This window comes from Pinus tabuliformis, chromosome 1_2, assembly GCF_031772625.1.
Source record: "Pinus tabuliformis cultivar Carrire ecotype Pingquan chromosome 1_2, CPIR1, whole genome shotgun sequence".
Taxonomy (NCBI): Eukaryota; Viridiplantae; Streptophyta; class Pinopsida; order Pinales; family Pinaceae; genus Pinus; species Pinus tabuliformis.
Genome location: NC_142298.1, coordinates 902,009,358 through 902,036,626, shown reverse-complemented (window position 1 = coordinate 902,036,626; position 27,269 = coordinate 902,009,358). Strand labels below are relative to the sequence as shown.

The 27,269-nt window shown below is 38.1% G+C and overlaps 2 protein-coding genes across 2 annotated transcripts; both read right to left on the bottom strand.

Annotated features, from left to right (window-relative positions):
- Window positions 1–8,951: 8,951 nt before the first annotated feature.
- On the bottom strand, window positions 8,952–9,557 carry LOC149208866 (uncharacterized). Its single transcript, XM_089398447.1, has one exon. It carries the CDS (start codon window positions 9,555–9,557, stop codon window positions 8,952–8,954), a length of 606 nt encoding a protein of 201 aa, XP_089254573.1.
- Window positions 9,558–14,925: 5,368 nt separating this feature from the next.
- LOC149208865 (uncharacterized) lies at window positions 14,926–17,553 on the bottom strand. Its single transcript, XM_089398446.1, has 2 exons — window positions 16,247–17,553; window positions 14,926–15,616 (listed from the first exon to the last, which is right to left on the bottom strand). Exons 1-2 carry the CDS (start codon window positions 17,551–17,553, stop codon window positions 14,926–14,928), a joined length of 1,998 nt encoding a protein of 665 aa, XP_089254572.1.
- Between the last annotated feature and the right edge of the window lie 9,716 nt (window positions 17,554–27,269).

Below are 27,269 nucleotides of genomic sequence, written 5' to 3'. Positions count from 1 at the left end.
GGAACTATTTTTCTTATTTGAATTCAAACTAAAATTTTGAGTTTTTATTAAAATTTTAGTTATAATTATTTGTAACATATCAACACATTAAAACACAAGGAGATTTGCAGTTTTGAGAGTTTTAATGGATATAGTGTTTTTCTATGGCTAGATGGTCAGATCGGGTGGGTCTCCACCTCTGCTCCCACTCCAAACTCTAAATGTCGTTGTTTTTAACTGATTGATCACAACCAAAAGGCGAAGCTTTCTTGTTTTGTCAATAAGTGGGAAGAAATTCCAAAGGTTGAGTTTTTTGTGTCATAGTCAAGAGCATGAGTCATGCAATTGGTTGAATGTGGCTTGGTAGGCCAATTCATGAGGACTGGCACTCCCTACATTATGTGATGTTGTGGTTGAAAAAAATTGGAAACCCATGATCAAGGGTTCTATTTCGAGAACAACGATGATCAGGACCTGATCTTTAGAAGCAAGCCTTACTCCATGGGGGGCCAAGGGTTATATCTAAATCAATGGAGCCCAGATTTAACCCTGAAAGTGATGTCCTACCTGTCATCCCTATTGTTGGAATGGTACTACTTTCATAAATATTGCAATGCACTTTGGAAATACATTGACTGAGTTGAGCCACCAAAGGGGTTCTTCTCTTGTGCAAGGATATGCATGGAGGTAGATCTAGATAAGGGGATCCTAGCAATAATAATCCTAACTCTAGGTAGTTGGACCCATATTTAGGAGGTTGACTATAATCATATTCCTTTTAAATGAAACGTTTGCCATGAATGTGGCCATTTTATGAAGCAGGAGGAGTAGAAAAAAAAGAAATGAAGGAGAATTGTGGCAACAACAAAAGAGGAGAAGAGGCCTAGCTAAACAACAGAACAATCTGCAAAAGCATCCAAATTAGAATGGGAACAAAGGAAAGAACCAACTTCCCCTAAGCAATTCACTTCAAGGGGAGGGGAAGGATCTAGTAAAGGCCAAAATGAGAAAAATAATACCATCGAGACTCTCAATTTAGTGACGGAATAAGGGGAAATTATTGAAACCAATATACAAGAATGGGTACAAAATTTAGGACCAGAGCGTGAACAAGAGAAAAGTGATGAATCCAGGCTTCCATTAGAAAATAATCCAATACTATAGCAACAAACATTGCAATCTTCTTTGGAAGAAGAACAATTCATCTCCCCTAAAACCTCCAAACTGGGGCCTTCCTTTCTGAGCTTAGCTAACAAGAAGTCAGAGGTAGAGAAGGAAAAAGAATTAGAAAGGCTCCAATGGAAGGCTGGTCAATAGACCAATAGAGAGGTAAGGCACAAAAAAATAGAGAAGGATAAGGAAATGGGAACACAGGCAATCTTAGATCCAAAACTAAAGGGATATAGAAACACCAGAAAAGGAGGCAACTCAACCCCTTAACAAGGGGCTACTCATACAACAAGTAAGTAATGAGGGTCCTCTCTTGGAATTGTAGGGGATTGGGGTCGGAAAAAGGGATGGAGGAAGTGAAATATTTGATCAAGAAAGAGAGACCCTTAGTTCTCCTGCTCCAGGAGACAAAAATGGGGGATCAAGAGGTCCTCCAAAATCAACACAAGATTTGGAATGGGATTCTTTCCATTAGTGCAAGGGGAGCTTTAGGTGAGATATCCACCATGTGGTCTCAATATTTACTCAGATTACTAGATCTAGTCTGACATATCACTAGTTGGCTACTCATTTTCTACATATTCCTTCAAATCAGGTATGCTCCATTGTCAATATTTACATGCCTATTCAATTCAGAGAAAAACATGATTGTTGGAATTCCTTAGTGGCCCTTGGGGACATGATTTTTGGATCATAATGCATATTGGATGGTGACTTCAATACACTCATACATTAGTTGGAGGAAAATGGGGGATCTCACATTCAAGATCAGTTCCAAGAAAATTTAGAAGACCTTATCCATAAATTAAATTTGTTAGATATAAAGCCTTCCACTAACAAATTCACTTGGAGCAATAAGTGGACTAGACCAAGGCATATTACTGCCTAAATAGATAATTTTTTAATTTTAGATTCATTCTTATCCAAAAAAATATTGATTTGTTCCATAATCCTCCCTTGGATTAGCTCGGATCACAGGGCGATTGCTCTTGATATCTCAGAAGACATTGACTTTGGGCCACTACCTTTTTGCTATTGTCTGATTTGGGAAAACTCACCAAACATTATCAATTTGGTGAGGAAGATATGGAGTGAGTGGGTATTAGGAAGCCCAATTATGATATGGGAGAAAATGATCAAGCACTTGAAACCTACATTAAAACAAAGGACTCGAAACCAGTAATCATAAAAACAAGGAAAGGTAAAGGTACATGAAAAAACAATGGAAATTATATAGGATAAGATGGAGAATGGTTAGTGACACATGATCTATTGCAAGAAGAAAGAGAAAAAAATTGCCTATCCTAAAGATCTCAAATAGGAAGAAGATATTTGGTGTTTAAAATCCTAGAGCATTTACTCAAATAAAGAGATATGAACACAAATTTTTTCACAAGCAAGCAAAAAATTGAGTCTAGAAAAAAAATATTAAATAGATTGTTGCAAGAGGAATAAAAATTTTAGATTTTGCATCACTTAAAGAGAAGGTGGTTCATCACTTTAGTGATTTGTATAACGCCACAAGCACTGACAACCCTGAAGTGGAACAATTAATGTTAGAACATATCATGATTCTATTTCATAGGAAGACAATGTTGTGGTGACAAAAGAACCCACTAAAGAAGAAATCCACTAAGTTTTCTTTTCCTTCAATCCAGACAAAGCACTAGGCCTAGACGGATTCTTTGCTCATTTTTACCAACAATTTTGGGAGCTAATAAAATTTGATATTTGTAGAATAGTGGGTTATACTTTTAAGATTAGGGTTATACTTTAACCCTAATCCTAAAAGATCTAAATTTTGCTTCCTTTTCAATATTCCAGTCGATATCACTCTATAATGTCTCTTATAAAGTGATCTCAAATAATTTGGCCAAAATCCTTAAGTATATTCTACCCAGAATTATGTAAGAAAATCAGGGAGGATTTGTGCATTAGAGGCAAATATTCTATAATATCATCTGGGTTTAAGAGGAAATCAACTCCAATCAAAATCGAGAAGACAAGGGCATTATCATCAAACTAGATATGATGCCTTTGACAGAGTAAATTGTGAATTCCTCTTTGAAGTAATGGAATATTTTAGATTTGATGCTAAATTTACTCGATGGATTTCTTTATGTACCAAAATGCCATGGATTGCTCCTTTGGTTAATGGAAGAGTGGTTGGTTTTTTCCAAGCCTCTCGAGGGCTTTGTTAAGGCTACCCTCTATCTCCTTTCTTATATATTATCATGACAGATTCTCTTAGTTGCAGGTTGGAATATGAAAGTAGATCTGTGAGCCTTTTGGGAATTAGATTTGTCAGAGGTATCAATAGCATCCATCACTCTCAATTTATACAAAGTCTCGTCCAGATAAATCTCATTGAAATTTTAAGGTAAACACATTTCTAACCACTTAATGTGATTCATCATCAAGACAGAAATAGATAATCTCATCCAAGTGAAAAAATAAATATAGTTAATACATAACCAAAAGAAAAAAATAAAATTATTAAAATAAAAAAGGTAAAATATTAAGATAAAAATAAAAATAATTAAAAATGGAAAAAAAATAATATTTTATTAATTGAAATGTTTTTTTTTTGTAAGTGGAGGTAGTACCATTATTTTCTATTTATGCTAAAAGAGAGACAAAATACATCGTTTTGGTGGCCTCAACCTGCCTCGAAGGGAAACCAGGTCTGTTGGCCACCTGAGTTTACTATAAGCATTCCAAAAGCAAAATTTAACAAGTCTTTCCATACTGGCTATATACACTATACAACTAAAACTACCTATCAAGCTACTATTTTGCATAATACTATAAATAGGAAAAGATCAAAAAGCCCACTGCGTAGCCACAAGTGAATCATGCCTTTCTAGTTCTAGTCTTATAGTCCATATCCATGGGGATATCCATATGCTCCTCCTGGCTCGGGTGCGAGTCTACCATCCTAGATAAAGTCTAAGACATTTCCTCCAGTTTATTGTTTTGATTGATCATAATGACTTGGAAATTTTTCATTTCCTTCTACAGGTCTGGCAGCCCATTAGCAATATCTGCCATTTCCTTTGCTACCTGTTCCAGTGCTTTTGCCAATAGGCGCTTTAGGACCCAGTAAATATGCAAGGATTCCCTGTAGAGTGTCATCCTTCCCCTCGTGTTTCCTGGGTCACTAACCATTGTTGCCCATTCTTCTGTCTCTGATTCCGACTGTTCTTCTAGCACACTAGATTCCATATTTTGGATGATACGTAGGATGTCCTCATCTGTTCCTTCCTAGTAAGCGCGAGCCGCCTCCTGCACCACTGATAGGGTGGACTGTCTCCCTCTACGTTGGTTTCCTGGTTCTTCCATTGATCTACCACTCAGGTTTCCTTGCCTTGGATAGCCTCTGCTACTGCGACCTCTTCCATGACCTGGTCGTGCCATCCTCTCACCTACCTTCTCCTGTACACAATCAGTAATTGCAGGTGCCAGTTTATAAACACTTTCCTTGTCGTCTTTGCTTACCAATTTCCCTTTGGTAACTTCTCTATGCCTACTACATTCCCCTTCTTCTTTTTTACTCTGGCACTGATATCCTTTCTCCGGGTACAAGAAATGAGTTAAGCCCTCTGTCATGCAAATCAGATGGAGGGCTAAGGGCACAATCTTCGTCTCCCCACTACCTGACCATCCCTCTATTCTTACCGTGGAACTCTCTCCTTGGTTTTCTGCATTATTTCTCAGACTATACTCCCGACTGCGATTTCCCTTTTCCTCAGGGTACCCACCTTGGAACAAGTCCAGTTGATCCTCCCAATGAAACATAGAGGAACATCTAAGCTCTCTCAGGCTCTTTTCAACATCAAGGTCTTCACAATACTGACTCCTATCCATTCTACCTATAGAAATGTTTAATACGGAGACAGAGAATGCAAGTTGAACATACCAGAGACCACAAACCACCCTGATGATGCTTCCTAGCTGCGCCACGTTCCGCTCCTTCTTCAATCCATCTGAACTACCCTTTCCTTCACTCTCCACCACCTTCATATAATACCTCGTCATAGCCCTTCTCGTTTTGCCATTACCGTCGCCACTTTTGCTAATCATCTTCAATCCACCTTCCCCACTCCGGTTACTTGAACCACGAGCTAGCCAATTACTCATTACTTTTGTTGGAAGGGTAGCCTCATCTCTGCAGTCACGTCCGTCTGTCCTTCCCTTATCATGATCACTTCTTCCATCCTCACCCGCCCTCTTCCTCATCCCGATCGAGAGCCATCTATCACTATTACCTTTGAGTCATGTCTTCATGATTATCTTGATTGAGAATCGTACTTAGCTGTTCAAATCCTGAGTCTTTTGAATGCATCATCCATATACTATCCATTTTTCTTCCTTGTTCCTGGCAACCCCAATTTGCAAGGAAATATGCTGCTCTGTTAGCCTCTCTTCTAGCATGTTTGATAATCATATATTCGAATCTACGAAGAATAATTTCTAGTTCTTGGATTAAGCTGGCTATCCTCCAGCTCTGCGTGACTTTGTCCCATGCGGTCCCATTATTAAGTTTTTTGAGAACTTGTATGACCATTAAAGAATCACCTTCCACCTCTAGATTATTGTACCCATTTCTGATCACTATCTCTAAACCTTGACAAACTGCCATCAATTCCGCCTAATTGTTACTCATAATGCCTCCTCTATCTGCATATATCCATTTTTTTCTTCCTTGATCATCCCTAAACAGACCTCCGATCCCTGCTGGGCCTGGGTTCCCTTTAGAGGCACTATCAAAGTTTAGCTTTATGAATCCAGCCATTGGTTGTGTGAAATGCAAGGGGCCGTTGTATCCCATCCTGGGCTCTTTCCACAACTGAGGGGCTACCATCCCTTGATTTAGGTTAAGTTTCTTTAGAATCTGCTCTTCTTCGTGCGTCACTTCCCAGTCTTCTCCACTCCAGGTATCCGCAAGTATAGTTTCTTGTATATGTCTCAAGGTCTTTTCCCAGATTTGGTTCTTTGTCATCTCTTTATTTTGGAAAATTCTTCTGTTTCTCTCTTTCCAGATCATCCACGTGTTCATCCCAACTTCCAGGATCCAAGCTCATCTTACCACTAGACTCATAAATTGCCCCCTTCCCCAGATCTTAATAGTGTTTTTGATACTCTGTTGGTCTCTGTGGGTTTTTCTGAAAAGCCTTCTAACCTCTTCCCACTATTGCTGAGCTTCTGTGCATGAATTTAGGAGGTGTTCTTGCATTTCCCTTTCATTTTTATAGAGAGGGCATCTGGAAGGGCCATATATGCCTCTCTTTTGGAGTTGATCCCAGGTCAGAATACGGCCTTTGATAACCAACCAAATGAAATGAGCCACTTTCGGCCACCAGTTGCTTTTCCATATTTTCTTCCAGGTACCTGTCATATCCTCTTGTTCTCTGGTGATTAGAATATGGTATGCTTCCTTAATTGAGAAATTTCCTTTGGTTGTATGTCCCCATCTTAGAATGTCCGGTCCTGATCTTATGGGGATTCTCCTTGTTTGCATTTCATTTTGATATAGCTCTTTTTGTTATCTTGCTATTTGATCCATCCATTCTTCCAGACTCCTCCGGGTTCTCCATGCTTCATCTTGGCTTTCCCTCTTCCAAAAGTCCCTGACTAACTTCATTCCTTTCTCAGCTGCTTTTTGGCCTATATCCATTAGGCCTTGTATTCCATTCATTCTTTCTCTTTGCTGCCAGGCCTCCTCCCAAAATTTTACTGAGCTTCCATCCCTGATTTCCTAGAAAGCGTGCCTAGCTATCAAATCTTTATTGAGACTAGCGAGATTCCATATTGTCGACCCTTTCGGTGTGTCCCTTATCCTTAGAATTTCCTCTGGTTTTGTAGGCATGTTGTATTTTTTTGTCCATATTCTTTTCCACAAGTTGTTTCCTCCATTTAGCCACCGCCACCATATCTTAGCTCCCAATGCCTGGTTCAAAACATAAGGATCTCTAAGGCCTAATCCTCCTTCCATCTTGCTTTTTACAACATCCTTCTAGGATACAAAGGACCATTTCTTTTGCTCCTTCTGACCTCCCCATAATTTTTTTTTGAAGATCTCTGTCATCTTTTCACATGCTCCTTTTGGGGTTGCCATAGCCGAAAGTTGATATATTGGTATTGATTGGAGTACAGCTTTAACTAGAACTGTTCTACCCGTGAAATTTAGAGTTCTGGAAGACCAGTTGCTAATTTCCTAGCGATTTTCTCAAGATTTTGTTGCCAGTTAGACATCCTTAGGGGGTTTAGGGCCAGCGGTGTTCCAAGATATCTGGTAGGGAGTTACCTTGAGCGGAATCCTAAAGTTCTAGTCAGGAAGTTTCTAATATTTCCAGTAGTGTTGAAAAAATACGTGCATGATTTATCATTGTTGATTTGGGTACCAAAAGCTGTCATAAAAAGTTCTAAAATTTCCTTGATTCTTCTGGCTTCTCTGAGGGACACCTTACAGAACAGCATGATGTCATCAACAAATTGCTGATGGGTAATTGGAAGGTTGTTGCCCCAAATTTGGATTCCTTTGAGATTCTTTTCTCTAACTTCTTTTTGGATGTCCCTTCCTAAGCCTTCTACAGCTATGATGAACAAGAATGCGGACAAAGGATCCCCCTGACGAAGACCTCTGGACGCTTTAAACATCTGAGAGGGGGTTCCATTAACCAAGATAGAGAAATTGGTTGAAGAGATCATGGGTGCGATCCATTCAATCCATCTATTACAGAATCCATAGGCTCTTAAAACTTCTTTCAGGTAATTCCAGTTTAAACGATCATATGCTTTTGAAAGATCTAATTTAATCATCATACCTACTTCCTTTTTCACTTTTAAAGAGTGTACAACTTCTTGGGAGACCACCAAACCATCTAAGATTTGCCGCCCTTCAACAAAACCTGTTTGTTCTGGGGAGATAATGCTAGCTAGGAGGGGCTTGAGTCTTTTAGCCATTAAAGTAGATATGATCTTGTATATCACATTACAAAGGGTAATAGGCCTAAAACCCTGAGGGGTTTCTGATTTAGTTTCCCTAGGAATTAGAGATAACAGGGTTGAGTTTAGGAACGTACTTACCTTTTGGTTTCTTCGTGATTCTTCCACAACATCCAGGATATCTTGTCCGAGGAAGTCCCACCCTGCCTGATAGAATTCCGCTGTAAACCCATCAGGGCCTGGGGCTTTATTTTTTTTCATTCCCTTTACTATTTCTTCTACTTCTTCCAGAGTGGCTGCCCTCATCAAGGCTAGGTTTTGTTCTCTGGTGATCCTATTCAGAATCTCCTTGCATATTCTCTCGATTGCTTCTCCTCGGTCGACATTAGGTTCCGTGAGTAGATGCTCAAAATGCTTCATCAAAACTTGCTCTATATCCTCATGTTGCGTAACCCTTGTTCCTGTTTCATTTTTAATGGAGAAGATTCTATTTCTTTGCCTTCTCTGGACCATTGCTTGATGGAAGAACTTTGTGTTTCATTCCCCTTCTCTTAGCCAGTTCACCCTGGATTTTTGCCTCCACAAGATTTCTTCTTGTTTCCGTCTCTCTTCAAGTTGCCCTATCAAGATCCCTTCCTCCTTGGCCAGGTCTTCACTCCTACCTGTATTTATTATTTCTTGTTGTATTTGTTTCATCTTTTGTTCTAACATCTTCTGGTCCTTGAGTATATGCCCAAATTCTTCCTCATTCCATTTCTTGATGTGCCCTTTAAGCTCTTTTAATTTCATCTGAAATGTCTCCATTTTATTTCTTCCTCTCTGACTACTTTGTTTCCACCATTTCTCTACTTTCTTCATAAAGTTTTTGTCCCTAAGCCAAAAGGCTTCAAATCTGAAGGGTTTTCTCTTAGGGCTGGATTTATGTCTAGTTCAGCGTTAACCGGCCAGTGATTTGATCCCATCCCCGGCAGAATCTCCGCTTCAATGTAAATATCCCAATTCATGATCTGTTCTGATAGGAAGAATCGGTCTAGTCTGGAGGAAATCTGGTTTCTACCTCCCCCCCTGTTATTCCAAGTATATATTCCGTTTTTTGTCTGAATGTACACAAGTCTTTTATCTACTATCCAATCCCCAAAGGTTTTCATGTTTGTCTCTGTTCTTCTGAGCCCGCCCTTTTTTTCGTTTAGATCTTTTATCATATTGTAGTCTCCTCCAACTATCCAAGGTGAAGCAGGATAGAAGGACCTCATGACTGCCAGGTTCTGAAGGAAAACCCTACATTCATTCTGTATATGAGGCCCATATACATTTGTTAAAAGGATCCATTCTTTAGAGCCCAAAATCCTAAATCTCCCTGAGAGGATACGAGGAATGCTGATCCAATCTTCAAATTGGACTTCCTCTGGATTCCACAAAATTGCAACTCCCCCTGCACTGCCTGTTGCATCTTGTCCCATGATCTCATAGTATGGCCTAAAATTTTTCATCACTTCTTTTAGTTTGCTCTCCTTTAATTTAGTTTCTTGGATTAGTGTTATAGTTGGCTTATCCCTTTTGAGTCTCTCTTTCAAATATCTTTGGTTTCCCTTGTTGTTCATCCATTTGATATTCCAGGTTGTAATAATCATTTCAATAGTTTTGAGGGTTGTTGGAAGACCTCTGACAATGGTACAACTTTCCCTGAGTTCACCAGCATCTCTCCTACCATTTGAATGGTCTCACTCATAGGCCTCTTTCCTCTTTTCCATCCACCTTTCCCTGTGGTTCCTGTTTCTGTGTTCTGATCTCCTTGTGACCCAAGTTGCTCGGGTTGCTTTTTTGTCCATTGTCCTCGTTTTTCCTTGTATCTTTGGAACATGTCCATGTAGAGTTGTTTCTGGTCCTCTGGTATAAACCGTTTGTCCAAATGCTTCCATTCCTGTAGGAGTTTCCTCATAATCTGTTCTTCCTCTCCTTCTTGTTCCTGTTGTAGGTCTATTTCCATTTGGATCTGTTCTTGAGTTTGTTCTTGTTCCCTATCTTCCTTTTCTCCCTCTTTTTCCAATGCTATGTTATTCATTTCTTTATTGCCCTTCCTGTTTTCTTTCTAGACTTCTCTTATTTCCTCTTCCTCTTCTGCTCCTTCCATTTCCATTTCTTGATCTCGCAAGATCTTGAACTGATTCTGACTTTTCTAGTTGCCTTCTGGGTAAGAAGGGTTTAGTTTGGTCTTTCCTTTTTGGGGTCTCTTTCTTCTCTGTACTTCTGTGAACCCTCCTCTGTTTTCTTCATTCAACCTACTCTCTTGCTCTGTCCTTTTCTTTTCCTCCCCTGATTTGATGGGATGTTTCCTTCATTCATCGGACAATGTTTAAACAGATGGCCATACTCATGGCACCATCTGCACCTGAATGGAATGTGTTCGTAATCGATTGGTTGTTGCCATACTTCATCCTGATATTCTAGTTCAATATGCTCCAGCAATGGTTCTGTAATATTCACGTAGACACAGATCCTGGCGTAATATGTATATCTTCCTCTCTTGGTGGTTTCTACTACCTTCACAAAAGTCCCAATTGAGTTCCCAATTCCTTCTAAAATCTCTAGGTCCCAGAACTCTATCGGGAGTCCAAATAGCCAGACCCAGACTAGTGCCGCTAGCATCCTTTCTTTTTCTGGATTGTAACACTCCTCCCATTGCCTCATGAATAGACCTGCATTATTGAAGAAGTATGGCCCTTCCTCAAATATCCTCTCCTTATCCTCCAGGTTTGTAAATATTACTGTAAAAAACCCTTTTGCTCCTAGTTTAAGATCTATATGTCCTTTGGGTTTCCACTTTAAGTGTATCCATTTCATCAACTCTTTTTCAGATGGCCATGTTCCTACAAACTTACATATGAGAGCATGATCTTTCATATGGCCTCTATACTCCTCCAATTTATTATTTGGGACAACGAACCTAGGTTTTTTGGTAGCCCTTGGTAAACATTTGTTCGATGTCCTCGCCTATCAAACTTCTCCCATCACCGGCGATATATTGCCATGATTTCCTGGTCCGCCATTTGCTCCAATTCGGCTTGATTCCCCTACTTTTATCTCCTTGTAAGAGGGGATCTCCCCCCGCCTACTTTCGTCATCTCCTCGTAGTCTGGCTTGGTCTCAGTAACTGCTTCCCTTATATTATTTAACGCAATCTGTTATGAGGTATCGCAGGTGGCCACGGGATCCCGTGCTTTCGGCTAGGAGCCAGTCTGCTTGGGGCTCCTGTTCCTAAACCCTAACCCTAGATCTCCATCGCTCTTCTCAGCTCCTTCCCATAGCACCTCCCTACCATGCCGACCATTTTATTAATTGAAATGTTAAAGAAAACATAAAAAAAAAAAAAAAAAAAAAAAATTAAGAAAAATGAAAATGAAAATAATTCAAAATAACAATAAAGAAGACCAAAATCAATGCATTTTAATATTAAAAAAAATAAATTTATAAATATATATAAAAAGAATAAAAATATCCAAATATTATTATTATTATTATCATCATCATTATTAACCAGAAAAAACGAAATGAATATAATATATAATGTTATATATATAAAAAATACACAAATTAAAAATAAAATATAATATAAAATTTCAAAAAAAACAAATCATCCAAAGAAAGGAATCAAAACCCATATATAAAAAAATTATTTATTTATAAATAAGAATTCAAAGAATCTGATTAATAATTAATAAGACACTAAAAGTTAAATGAAAAAAATGTATAAATTTAGGAAAGAATAAATATACTTATAAAAAATCTATAAAGATAGCCAAATTCTATGAAAGAATAGAAAACAAATGAATTTTAATAATAAGGAAATCAAGAAAAATAAAAAAAAATAAAAAAAAATAAAAAAAGATACATATAATTTATGAATTTTAATAATAAGGAAATCAAGAAAAATAATAAAAAATAAAAAAGATACATATAATTTACACTTAATAAATTAGAAAAGGCGTAAAATGACCGTAAACTAAATAATAAAAGGGATTAACAATAAAAATATTAAGGTGAATAAAACAAGGGAAGGGAGAGAAAAAATTCAGGGAGAAAAATAAAGGAGGATACATAGGAATAAAGGGAGGGATGGAATTTAATAACTAATAATCTTTCACCTATCATCTTTATTTAAGGTATTAGATTTTTTTTCAATTTTTATTGTTTCACAATTTAGAGTGATGGAAATGACCAATTTTAAAATTTTTTATACAAATGTGGTGTTGTGTTTTCTCAACATGCTCGACCAAAGTTGAGGAGCAAGCCCTACAATGTTTTATATCAGTCACTTGTTATTGAGTCCTTTAATTTATGGAACCACTAGTGTTTCCAATATAGCGAGTCCCACAAGAACATAACACTAAATAAACACCTTTCATGTTTCTAGGTTCCACTAACTCTTTGACTAATCTTCAAGAGATGTGAATGGTATTCAAGAGGCTAAAGGTGGAATCTTATCAATATTCCTTTAAAAAAAAAGTTATACACTAAAAAAAATTCCATATACCTCTTTTAATTTATTAAATATAAATTATATCTAAAATTTTCTTTTCTTTTTTATTATTTTTGTTTTATTCCTTAGTATTTAAATTCATTTATTTTATGCTCTATCATAGAATTTGGTTATATTTAGTTATTAGTACATTGGATTCTTTAGATTCTTATTTATAAATATTTTTTTTGGAATTTTTATATTATATATAATCTTTTATTTTTTATTTGTATTTTTTTTATTTTCAAATATATAAAAAATTATATATTATTTTTAATTTACAAATTTGTGGTTTTTATAATTTAATAATTTTTTTTATATATGTTCATTTTGTTTCTTATCATTCATAACTTAAAATATTTTTTTCATATATCTTCATTTTATTCTTTGTTTTTTGATTTTTTTTATTATTTTATATATCTTCATTTTGTTCTTGTCTTTTGATTCTCTTATTTGTGTTGAATTGTTTATTTATTATATATATATATATATATATATAAAGAAATAATATATAATAATAATTTTTTTTGTTTAATCTTTAAATTTTTTATTTTTTTATTATTATAAATAAATTTTATATTTTTTCACTGGAAAAATCAGTAACTTTCATTAATATTAGAAAATTACATAAGCAGATGCCATGGCATTACTGTATCGATCATACAAAATTCACCTCTCAAGGTGTTGTTTAGTGAGTAGTTACAAAATGTGCTGTGTACATTCATATGTTCTGGCTTTTCAGCCTATTCGCTATCACAAAAGGATTCTGTTTTATAAACATAGTGGCAGTGTTCCAAACATTTCGTCAAAATAGTCTCCATTATCTGTCAGCTATCGGGACTATTGTCCCTTTGTTGTCTCTGATCTATGTATGGCCTGTGGTAAAATTGGTGCTCTTCTGTTCCATTCTGCTCCACTATTTGCCAATCGCCTCTGGGAAGTGTCGAGGCCTCTTTGGATAATTTGTCAGCCTCGCTATTGTGTTCTCTGTAAATATGTAAACAAGAGAAATGATCAAAAGCTGCTTTGAGAGTGAGTGTATCATGTAATAAATTGCTGAGTGTGTGTGTATGACAAGTAGTGACATTGTTAATCCAGTTAACAACCACCATTGAATCCCCAAATATATTGATCTTTGTGTGTTGATGCGATAATGCAAAGTGTAGAAGATTGTGTATAGCAGAAAGCTCAGCAAAGTTATTTGATCCAATTCCGAAACCCATTTTTGCAAGATATCGATGATGCTCGTTTATGTGCAGGACAAATCCCCCTCCACACCCGGCTTGATTTGCTGCCCCGTCGAAAAAGGCCCACGGGGTGGTTCTGTCGATATCGGGCATAGGCTGTATGGTTCTGGGTCTGGGAGGTGGCGGATCAGGTAGCTCCTAATAAGCAGCAATGATAGTGATTTCAATCCGGCTCCATGATATCGGTCGATCCTCGAATATAGCCCGATTCCGAGCGAGCCAGATATGCCAAGTGGCCACAGGGGGGAGGTTTTGTAGTTTTGTGCCCAGATGACTGTGTGACCAGGTATCCCATGCGCTTTGTAGATCAAGTCCAGTCCATTGGCCCGCTATGCCCAATTGATTACAGATATTTCTCCATAGGTTGAGTATAGCAGGGCAGTGTAGGAAAATGTGATCTGTGTTTTCTGACGCATTCTTGCAGAACGAACACCAAGTAGGGCCGTAGATGGCTCTGTGGGTAAGTTGATCTCCAGTGGGGACAATACCATTGAGGGCGCACCAGAAGAAGAGTTTGGAGCGGGGTGGAGCCTTGAGCTTCCAGATTGTTTGCCACCACGAGTGTATCTGATCAGGTGTTCTGTAGGATATGAGAGCTTTGTACCCATATTTTGGAGCATATATACCATGATCCGCGATGCACCATATAAGTTCATCCGGCCCTTGTTTGATGCGGATGTGGGATTCAGTTAATGCCACGGTATATTGTTCCCATTCTTGATGCCATTGAAGAGGGAGTTCCAGTTGTTGGGCAGTTTTCCAAGCTTGGGAGAATATGTCCGTGTGATGCTGATCGGCAATCTGAGCGAAATGCCGAATGTCCCGGGTTTGTAGATGAGTGATAAGCTCCCGATTTAATATGTGTCTGCCCCCACTGTTGATCCATGGGTCCAAGCCAATCCTGCCCGTCATCCCATCGTTTATTCGCCAAGCTAGATTGTCCCGAATGAGAGGAAGGGAATCTATCAAAGCCTTCCAGACTGATGAACATCCCTTAGATGACCAGGATGGTAGCCAGGCCCAATCCAGAATATTTTGGGGCCATATGTATTTGTGATAGGTTACCTATGTCCACAGATTTTGGCTAGTAAGCAATGTCCATCCCATCTTGGCGGCCAGTGCCTTGGCGAAATCAGGGAGGTCTTTGAGGCCCCATCCTCCCCATTTTTTGGGCAGAGAGATTTTCTTCCAGCTGATCCAAGCAAAGATTCTTTTCTCCTGACTCCCGTTCCAGAGGTATCGATTGCACAGCTGCTGTAACCTTCCCAGGATATTCCTTGGAATCCAGGCTAGTGCCATCCAGAAGACCGGGGTAGCCTCTAGCACAGATTTAATGAGCACCAATCTGCCAGCCCTAGAGAGATATCTGTAGCTCCATCCCATGAGTCTTTTTTCCAATTTGGCCACCAACCAGACCCAATCAGCTATCCTTTGGCAGGTTGGCTTCAGATTGAAACCCAGGTATTTGAGGCCTCTATCCAGAGGGTGAACCGAGTAAGGAAAAGCCTGAAGGGCTGTCCGGGTCTCCTGAACAAAGGTGCGAGAGCAGGTGATGGTAGATTTCATCTGATTTGGCTGCATTCCAGTAGCTGCAGAAAAACGTTGCAGGATCTTTGTGAAGGTCCGGGTGTCTCTTACACTGCCATCTAGAAGTATAAGGACATCGTCTACAAAAAGTAAGTGAGTAAGATAGCAAAGATCGGTTATGCCAAGTCCCCCAATGTCTCCATCCCTCTTTGCCGCTTCCATGAGGCGGCTGAGACCTTCCATGACCAAGAGGAAGAGAAGGGGTGATAGGGGGCACCCTTGTCTCAGACCTCTTTCAGAGTGGGAAAAAGTAGAGGCCGAGCCGTTGATGAGGATACTGAAGGAAGGAGAGGTGATGCAGGCCATGATCCAAGAGATGAAGGCATGAGGGAACCCTAGATGTATGAGGATCATTTTAAGATAGAGCCAGCTGACTCGGTCGAAAGCTTTGGAAAGGTCGATCTTGAGGAGGATGGCTTTAAGGTTCTTTGACCAAATGGAGTGAAGGGCTTCTTGTGAAAGTCCAATGGCCTCGTGGATCTGCCTAGATTCAAGAAATGCAAATTGCTGCGGGGCAATGGATCTGGAGAGGATGGGTCTAAGACGGTTAGCAATGGTCTTAGATATGATCTTATAGAGGCAGTTACACAACGAGATGGGCCGGTAATCCTCAAAGGATGCCGGGGAGTCTGATTTGGGGATGAGAGCAATGAAAGTAGAATTGATAGCATGATATATGGATCCAGTAGTCCGGCTCTCCTCGACCACCCTCAGCAGATCCTGCCCCAATACTTCGAAGAAGGCTAAGTAGAATTCGATGGTCCAACCATCTGGGCCAGGGCTTTTGTCTTTCTTGAACCATTTCAGCACTCCTTCAAGTTCCTCAGCTGTTACTGGGTCAGTTAATGCCTCCACATCATCTTCCTCCACGAATCTCGGGAAGTGGTTTGCCACATTAATGATATCCAGTAGATTGGCTTCCCGGGGGCTCTTGTAAAGATTCCTGAAATGGGTGGGGCCCAGGTGAGCGAGCTTGTTAAAATTTTCTGCGATGTCTCCATCCGGGGAGGGTAGCTTCCAGATAGTATTATATACTTTCCTGCTCTTTGCAAAGTTATGGAAAAACTTTGTGTTATCATCCCCAGCTTGTATCCATAAAGCTCTACTCCTTAATCTGATGGATTCCTCTCTTTCTTTGAGGATCTTGGCTTTTTGATTTTCTAATTCAATTAGCCTACATTTTTCAGTAGCTGAGATGAACCCCAATCCTCGGTCGTCGGAGAGAGAGCTTAGATCAGCTTCAATTTGGGTGAGCTGTGCTGTTTCCCACTCCAATTTCTCCTTTGCCCACTGAATAGAAATATGCTTTATTTCTGAAAGGTTCCTGTAGAAACCTTTGGCAAGAGATTCATTGTCATTGATAGGGTGAGCCATCCAGTAATCCTTTATCAGCTTGATATATGAAGGATCCTTCAGCCAGATGTGATTAAATTTGAAGGGTGCCTTGGGTTTCTTGGAAGGACCCTGAATCTCCAGATATATAGGATTATGATCCGATTGCCCCCCCGAGCCAACCCATTGTCTGAAGAGATGCAGACGCTGTAGGAGAGTCCCCTTTAGGAGAAATCTGTCAAGTCTGCGAGCAAGAGCAGCATCCCCAACTCGTCGATTCCTCCAAGTAGGAAGGAGACGCTGCATTGGAATATCCATGAAATTTGATTGCTCCAGCAGATTGGTCATGTAATCGGTAATGGGATCGATTTGTGCTTCCGAGCCCCAAGACTCCCTGAATCCCAGAGAGAAATTGAGGTCTCCTCCGATAATAACATGGTCTTCATTCAGTAATGGGAGGTGTAGGATGTGCTGCCAGAACGCTTCTCTCTGGCAGCAGGGAGCATATACATTGACTATTCTGAGATCCATGCCGAGATCAGCTGAGAAAATGTCCAAACCAATGAACCCTGCCCCCCCCAAGGTCGAAATCAGTTTAATGGAGCGAGGGTTGATTCCAATGGCTAGACCCCCAGATCGACCTACTGCATCATTGGCATAAAAGCTCCATCCAGGGGTCAAGGCTTGCAAGACTCGAGTAATCTGTTCAGCTGAGCAGAGTGTCTCTTGTAGCATGATAATGTCTATAGGCTCAGTTTCAACGAGCCGCTTCATGGCTAGTTTCTTGGAGGAACTAGCCAGTCCTCGGCAGTTAAAGGATAGGCACTTCATGGGGGCACACCTCTCGGGGTGTGTCCTGCTCTAAGGACCCTGTCAATGGTCGATTGTCGGCCAGAGACCACCTCTGCCCCAGCTAGTTTAATGGCCTTTGAGAGATGGGATTTTCTCCCTCTGGTATTCAAAACACCTCCTTCTGGAATAACAATGCCCAGACCAGAATGTCCGGCTGGAGTCTCTTTGGCAGGATTCCTAGACCGCAGAAAATAAGGGTGTGGTGGGGAAGACGGGCGCGGGGAGGTGCAAGTCTCAGGGGAAGTAGTGGATATGATGGGATCGGTGTTGTAGATTAGAGGAGATGATGTTAATGTGCATTGAATCATGGAGGAATGTGAAGAGGGACCAATGACATGGTTACCATCAAACGAAGAAAGATTATGTGTGGTAAAAGAACCTGAGATCATACCCGCTTCTGCCGCCGAGCGTGCCCTGGTAATAGGAGGCGATGGACGTCGGAGTCCTGAATCGTCCGCGGGAGCTGAAGCCGGAGGGGGTGAGCCAGTAGAGGGAGGGCGAGAAGTGTTGGGAGATGTCGTCCTGGTAGGAGTCGGGGTACTCTTCGGAGAGTCTTCGGCTTTCTTGTTGAGTGGGCAGTCCTTTGCAAGGTGTCCGACTTTATGGCATCGTCTGCACCGGAAGGGGACTCCTTCATAATCCAGCAGCTGCACTCTGATACACCTTCCCCACTGAAGCGTGATTTGCTCCTCAAGTCCTTCACGGGTGTCCAGATGAACCAAAATCCGCGCAAGTGTTCTATTCCCAGATTCCACATATGTGCGATCGTAGTCCAAATAAGTCCCCAGGGCATTGCCAACCTTAATGAAAACTTCTTCAGCCCAGAATGGTAACGGAAGGCCTGGGAGGCGAACCCAGATTGGTCCTGCACCGAGCTGCTCCCGCTCAGGGTCGAAAAGGGGGTTCCAGCGCTTGAGGAGGACCGGGGCCATTTCAATATGCCAGTATCGGCCCAATACCAGGTTTGTCTGACTTTCCTTGGAAAATTTAAGGGAGAACCATCCTCTGGGGAGGACATGGACCTCTGGTAGGTCAAAAAGCACTCCGCCCCAGATCTCCTTTACCCATAGATTGAGCCTCTGTCTCGAGTATGTTCTACCCCTGACGTGCCCTACTAACACAGTGTTTGCAATGTCCATATAATCTCCGAGCGGCTTCGATTTGTCGAATTTGATGGAGATGTCCCTTGTCGTAGATCTAACACACTTTGCCTTCTTTTTGCCGGAACGGGGGGCCGACGGATGATCCACCAGTGGATTTGTAATGCCTTCCCGGGAAGGGGGATTTGTGGGGTGAATAACGACCGCAGGAGTTTCAAAGCAACCAGATGGGCGGACTCCCGAAACGGAGGGATGTGATGCAGGTGTAGCTGCCGGCGGGGGGAAAGGCACCGAAAGGAGGGGCGGAGCCTGTGGATCGAATGAGGGCGAGGGAGGTGTATGTGAGGCCAAGAACTGCAGAGAACCCGGCGAGAGCGGAGGGACTTCGAAGGGCGGAGATTCGATGGGATGTGCTCCAGCGGATGATGGAATGGAGTGATAAACTGCGGGCGAGGCGGAGGATGGGTAAGGTGTGCGCGCAGGAACAGTAGAAGATGAGGAAGGCATGAACTGTGAGCGAGGGGCAAAACTGGGATTCCCAAAAATAGCTTTGTCCGGCGAGGGATCCGCCGAGTAATCCACCGCTTCATGCTCCAAGTCATCCATAACTGTCACTTTGTCGGCGACCGAAAATGACAGGTGAAGAAATCGATGGGGATGTTGCAGCTGTAGGTTCCCTGAGCCGTGACCGCAACGGTTGTAACCTAGACGAGGAAGTGCTATCGAACCCTAGCCTCTACGAACCGCAGAAAAAGCGCGAGAGGAAACCCTAACCCAGACCTTTGCGCGTGCGATCCATCCCAGCTCCCGCCATCTAACCCCTTAACTCCACATCTATCATAAATAAATTATATATATATATATATATATATATATATATATATATATATATATATATATATATATATATATATATATATATATATATATATATTAATTTCTTTATATTTATATATAGAAGCTTATAAATTTGTGATTTTAATGTTAAACCTATCGATTTTGGTTTTTTTTTACTATTATTTTGAATTCTTTTAATTTCTATTTTGGTTGGTTTTTATTTTTAATTTTTGTATTTTTAACTGAAAACAATTTCAGAAGAAAGCACATTGGAAAATTTAGGCCGATGCGTTTGGAACCAACCAGTGTAGCTATATTTTTTAATCATAATTTACTTAGTTTTTTCCTAACATTTTATTTAATAAAATATTATTTATTAATTTTTCTATTTTTTTTTTTTTTTTTCAATTTAATATGTGTATATTGTAAATTTTTTTGGGTCAAAATGCTTTGAGGCTTAATTAATTTGCAATTTTCTTTTTGAAATTTATTAAAGTTTTGGTAAAATTAAATATTAAACTATTTTTTTAGAAATTGAAATTTATTTTTTGAATTTTTAAATTTTGATTGTTGTGTGCCTAATTTTATGTGGGTTAAAATCAAATTTTCATAACAAAAAAAAAAACTCTAATCGCCAAGTGTCCTCATAAATTAATTATCCAAAAAAAAATTCAAATATATGGATTTTTCCATAATTAATATTTTATTTCCATTCATTATCATACTTATTTTTAACAATAAATATTTATTAACCTATAATCATTCCTTATTTGCTTTCTATTAATTGTTGTATATTTTCTAATAACATTGTTTTTTCACCTTTTTCCATTAATATATTTCATTAATCATAATATATGTTTTTATTGTTTAATTATTTAATTGTTGGTAACCATTTTTTCATAAAACTATGTTATCATGTACCAATAGATTATTAGCAATTTGATTCCCCCTCCACCAAAGTTGTGATGCTTAAATCATACACTTGATATAACTAAGTTATATGATCACATTCACCCCATAAGGATTCTCTACTTTTGGCATAAGAGGCAAATACTAATCAACGCCCCATATTACACTTGTTATCTTAAGATTTTACTCTTTTATTTTCATATTTTTTTTATGTATTTAATGTTTCATTTGAATATAATATTAAATCAAATCATAGAAACTTGCATTCTGTCATTCCCATTTGTTATCTTAACATGCTCTTTTATTTTCATATATTTTTTTTTATGTATTTAACTTTTCATTTGAATATAATATTAAATCATGAATCATAGAAACTTGCATTATGACATTCTCAATGTTCTAACGATGCATTCTCGTTGGGGGGTGCCTCCACAATAATAGCTAGAAGGTTCAAAAAAAAAAAAATCCTTTCTTGAAGCCCCTGGAGGCCAAACAAACTCAGGGAAATCTCAGATTATACATGGAATGCATCATTAAGGAAGCAAAGACAAATTGAAATAATTTTGGGTTTTCAAATAGTCGAATCATGGAAGGAATTCAAATATCTATGGATTCCAATCTGCCTAAAATCACATTCAACTCAAGCATGGGAAGGAGTCCTAGTAAAATTTAAAGGTGAATTTGCCTCTTGGGGAACTTGATGGCTCAATCTTGTTGGGTGTGTTGTTCTTATCAAGGCAGTTCTCTCTCTCTTCTTTTATACCAATTCTCAAATCTCCTTTCTCCACAGAGCATCCTTTCGGATTTAGCAAAACAAATCCACAAATTCTTATGGGAAGGTGGTAAGGAAAGCTCCAAAAATTTCCATTTTCTTAAATGCTTAAATGGGCTCTAGTGAAAGCCCATTAAAATCATGGAGGTTTGTTAGGTCCCTATACTACTAGTGTAACCCCTTATTATTATTAGTACAACCCCCTTATTATACTGTTGTGCCCATGTAGTCCCCATATTTTTATTATTGTGCCCCATAGAAGCCCACTATTGTTATTATTGTGCCCTTACATTATTATTGTTATGTCCGATCTAATTATATTATGACCCCTTAGACTCCTATATATAGAAAGGAAGTCTTTTCATTTGTAACATCTAAGAATTGTTCATTTGTGTAATGTAAAGGAGGTTTCCCCCTCGAAGAGGCTTATTTCTAAGGCACTGATCTATCTTTTTTATCTTTTTGTGAGCTGGTTTCCTAACATTTGGTATCAAAGCTTTGGATTCTAGGGTTTCACTGCTCCAAACAGGTCATCATGGCATTTTCACTATAAAAAAATTTCTGAAACATTTCAGAAGCTAAACAAAAACCCATTTGAGAAGAAATCGTGCTGAACCTCTGATCTGAATTTCAGATTTTGTCTTGCTATATTTTCGGAGCTATAATATGAGGAAGTTAGGGTTTTTGCAAGCTCTGAAATTTCATCTAAAACAGGTCATCGTGGAATTTTCGCTACGAGGTTTCATAAGCCAAAAAAAAACCATTTGAGACGAAATCGGTCTGAACCTCAACTCCGAATTTCAGATCTTGTCTCACTATATTTTTGAAGATATAATTTGAGGAAGTTAGGGTTTTTGCAGACCCCCGAATTACATCCCAAATAGGTCACCTTGGGAAAATTGTCATAACTTTTTTTCTAAGCATCAGATTGAAATTTCGTGAGAAGTTTAAGAAAGAGAACTGCCTGTAGTTTTTTGTATATTAGTTTCAGGTACTAACGTTGAAACAGTGAGATGTGGCATGTTGTACAAGTTTGATCTACTAAACTAGTCTATAAACAAGTCACCGTGGGAGATTTGGCATAACTCTTTCTTGGATAATCAAATTCTGATCAGACTTACAGGGTTAGAAAGAGAACTTAGAGAGGTAACGCAATAATAAATTTCAGAACTTGGAGATTTGAAATTACAGAGTTACGGTCATTTCAAGATCAAGCTACTAAAATCAAGAAAAATCAAGATGAGGAAGTTTGATGGCAAGGATCCGGTAAATTGGATACTACAGATGGAGAAATATTTTGATCTACATGGTATACCACTATTACGAAAGGTATGTGTTGCATCTTCATATTTAGAACAAGATCAATTTTTATGGTATAAAGGGCTTTGTTCTCATAAACCACTTGTTACGTGGTCAATTTTCACGGAGGAAATTATAGCACATTATGAGGATATAAAGAGAAACACCTTCTTTAGAGAAATACCACAACAATTGGAAGAAAAAAGAGAAAAAGGGCTTTGTTACAAAGTGGAAAGAAAAATTATGGCAACAAGGAAGTCTACCCCTCACAACTATAAAGATGGAAGTGTTGTTTCTCCTAGCCTTCCACAACCTACAAGGGTTACACCACAACAATTGGAAGAAAAAGGAGAAAAAGGGCTTTGTTACAATTGCGATAAAAAATACATTAAAGGTCATAAGTGTGCTGAGAAGAAATTATTTTACATTTATTGTGGAGAGGAGAAAGAAAAGGATCAAGAAATGTCAAAAGAAGAGTATATACACCAAGAACCAACCTCGGAGAAAGAAGAAATGAATCTGAACACATCTTGTAAAGCATTGGAAATAATTACTACTCCTCAAACTCTTAAGATAGAAGGACATATCAAGAAGAAAAAGGTTCAAGAAGTGAAAGACGACATCAAGAAAGAAGAAATGAATCTGACCATATCTTGTAATGCAATGGTCGGAATTACCACTCAAGCTATCAAGATAAAAGGACATATCAAGAAGAAAAGTGTTCAAGAAGTGAAAGATCACATAGAGCATCATGAAATGAATCTAACCATATCTTGTAATGCACTGGAAGAAATTACCACTCCTCAAACTCTAAATACATAAGGACATATCAAGAAGTAAAAGATTCAAGTAGTGAAAGATCACATCGAGCATCAACAACAAGTTCTTCAACTTTTAAAGGATAACACCACTTTGGTGCAGAATCGAATGAAACAATAGGTAGATCAACATCGCAATGAAAGAATTTTTGATGTAGGTGATTGGGTATTTTTATGGTTACATACTTACAAACAAATGTCCCTCAAAAAAGCTATTTATGAGAATGTTGGCAATACTACACGCACTTAAGAAATGGTGACCTTACCTAATGGGAGGACACTTCAAGGTAAAAATGGATCATGATAGTATTAAATAATTTTTAGAATAAAGATTATCCTATGAAGAAAATCAAAAAAGGGTCACAAAGATGTTGGGTTATGACTTTGAAATCATCTACAAAAAGGGAAGAAAAATGTTGTGGCAGATGCACTCTCAGGAAAGGATGAGGATGTGGAAGCATTGTTGTCTGCCATTTCTATTATCCAACCAGATTGGATAAACGAAACAAGGTATGAATGGAAGAAGGACGAAGAAGTGTGGCCACTCATTCAAAAGTTGCAGAAGATCCCAGTTCAAACAATTTTGCTTGAACTTGACGAGGAAGGAAAAATCATATTGGAGCCCGGATTAGTCACAGAAACAAGAACCCGACAGCTACAAAATCAATCAATTTCAGAGTATCTCATCAAGTGGAAGAACTTACCAGCTGAAGATTCCACATGGGAGGACAATAATTTTATAGAGGAGCATCAAGAACTACTCAAGCGTTAAGGACAACACTTTTGAAGGAAAGGGGCATGTTAGGTCCCTATACTACTAGTGTAACCCCTTATTGTTATTAGCGCAACCCCCTTATTATATTGTTGTGCCCATGTAGTCCCCATATTATTATTATTGTGCCCCATAGATGCCCACTATTGTTATTATTGTGCCCTTACATTATTATTGTTATGTCGACTCTGATTATATTATGACCCCTTAGACTCCTATATATAGAAAGGAAGTCTTTTCATTCGCATCATCTAAGAATTGTTCATTTGTGTAATGTAAAGGAGGTTGCCTCCTCGAAGAGGCTTATTTCTAAGGTGTTGATCTATCTTTTCTATCTTTTTGTGAGCTGGTTTCCTAACAGGGTTTGTGAATATAGGATCAATTGTCAATGAATAAGGTAATGGAAGAAAAAAAAAATTGGATATTTGTCACCCAAGAACAAGATTGGTTGAAAGTAGTCTCAAAGGCAAAATATGTTCACAAAGAAAGAGATTAATGTTTAGAATCCATCTACTTAATAAAAGGATATTCCTCTATCTGGAAATTTTTGTTATTAACATCCCCCTTCATTCGCTCAAGGTTGTATTGGAAGCCAGGATATAACAACAATGTTAATCTATGGTTTGATAAGATAATGGACCAATGACCACTTGAGCGATTTCCTGAATTATTTCTTGTGTGAGAATATTTTTTTTCTTAAAGGAAATCTACATTGGTTGACATATCCAATTGGGATGAAGATGGAAATAAGAAGAATTATAACTTAAGGAATGTTCGACCAAATCTTGCTTTGTTGCTAAGGTCTGTGAATGGTTGATAAGTTGTGCACCTTGGAGAAAGGAGGATTAAGATCAAATTGGTTGGAATGCTTCAGATTATTTAGTCAAGGAAGGATATATGGCTTTTATATTCGGTACATTGTGTCTTCAAAGCTCATTTTTGGTAACAAATATGGAATAATAATGCTAATACAAAGGTGAATTCATGCAGTTGGATCCTTGCACATAAGAAAATATTAAAACTGAGAACCTTAGAGAGAGGCACCCATGGCTCCTCAAGATGCTCTCTCTGCAAGAATCAAGTGGAAGACATCTCCCTTTTTTTGGAATGTTAGTATATAAAAATGTATGGGTGGAGGGAACATCTCCTCTCCACAATAGGGTCAAAAGGTCCTCGTCTCTACAAGAATTCTTCTCCTCTTAGGGAAAAAATTACAAAGGAATTCTTATATGGAAATATCTTCTCAAAATGTATTGGGAATCCCTCCTCAAATTTATATGATGGATAGTTTGGATTGCCAATTATATTTCTATCTTTAAAACAATCTTACTCCTCCCCAAAGTTGAAATTAAACCATTAGTATTGTGTCATGAATTTAAAGTTCAAAAGTAGGATCATAGCTCCCCTATGAATGATTTTAATTAGTCAGAGTAAGCATGGCTCAATAAATTGGTAGGTATTGATAACATCTCAAAAAATTACTAGTTGGAATCAGTAAATTATGGGAGAATTCTAGAAGCTTAGAATGAGAGATGTAAAATTTAGAACCTGGAAGAATAGTGAGCAAAGATGGATTCTCTATTTTGGTGGGGAATCCAAAATAAATTCAGTTGTGGAAGGAGGGGGAGGGGCTCTTTATGTACCTAAAGATGAAAAAGTGCTTAGGTACTAATGGGGACTTAGTCATATGACAAATAATCAAGTAGAGATTCATGGTCTTTATTAAGGTCTCTTGATTTCCAAAAAAAGGTAGGTGAAAGAGCTCACAATTTTGGGAGACTCCCTCCTTATTTTGGAGCATTTATTTAAAGGCTCAATGCCAAAGGAAAAATATTTGGAAAATATCACGAAAAGAGCATGGAAATGGTAAAATACATTCCATCAATAGCAGACTTTTATGTATTAGGGGACCATAACAAAGAAGGAGACAAAATCAATGATGGATGAAAATGGGAAGTAGGAGAATTTTGCGTCAATGGTCAAATTAGGCCATCAATTATCCCTTAATGGAGTCTAATAACTCAAAAATTAATTTGACCCAATGCAAATCAGCTCATTAAATCAAGTTCATAGTCATCAAGGACTTTGTTATCAATCAATGGTTTTAGGTTTTGTAAATGTTGTGCTTTGTTGGGTAAATTCTGTAAGATATACACCTACAGAACCCCATTTTTGTGGCTCAATAATATGCTCCTTAGGAAATGTTAGCATGTCTCTTGGATAAGAGAAAAATGATAGAAAATTTGAAGAATTTCATATGTGATTCCATATTTACTTATCACAAGCTAGGCATGGATTTATACAATATAAATACTTTTCCCATTTAAAAAAAAAAAAAAAAAAACAAAAATATATCAACACATTATAAATAGTCATTTTTGGGGCACTTTTTCTAGTCAATTTTTCCCAAAATTTAGTAGAAAATTTAAGAATCATATGTTTAAGTTGTTTAATCTACAAAGTTGGAGTGTGTTAGAGGTTTTTAAGGGTGTTGAATCTATTTATGCATTCAAAAGTGCAATTTAAACAATAAGAAATCACAATCTTGCTCAACATTATATTACCGGATTAGCAAAAAAAAAAGTCATTTGTCTATTTGTTAGAATGACGAAAAAAACAACTTCTAAAAATTTGGATTATATATATATATATATATATATATATATATATATATATATATAATCAAGCAAATTAATATCACTAATTCTATTGAAGAACCACTCCATGAAGGCGTTGAAATGCACTTTCCAACTGAGCAAGTATAGGAGAGATATTGGCCTACCCTATTATTTTAAGTAAGCATTTTGACTCTGTCAAATTATACAAACATAAAATAAAATAAAATATACTATTATTATTATTATTAAAATATTTTGACTTCTTAAAATTACATAAAAATTAAAAATTAAATTAAAATAAATAGTTATAATTATAATTAATAATTAAACCAACCTAGATCCATCTTAACTCTCGATCTACCCAAAGTCTATAGGGACCAAATCTCTTGAAGTGCAAACCTCTTTTAGAGTAAAAAGAGATTTTATACCTTCTGCTATTGGTAGGTTTAGAATTAAGATAGATCTAAACTAGTTATAAACATAGTTAACTCAATGTAAGAGGTTACACTAAGT

Bases quoted from the DNA above. Each gene is read 5' to 3' on its own strand.
- LOC149208866 (XM_089398447.1), bottom strand. From the start codon at position 9,557: ATGGGACAAGATGCAACAGGCAGTGCAGGGGGAGTTGCAATTTTGTGG.
- LOC149208865 (XM_089398446.1), bottom strand. From the start codon at position 17,553: ATGAAGCGGCTCGTTGAAACTGAGCCTATAGACATTATCATGCTACAA. The intron at 15,617-16,246 runs GTTCAAGAAAGA...GGAAGGTCTCAG, and splicing joins CTTGAAGGAGTGCTGAAATG to CCGCCTCATGGAAGCGGCAA.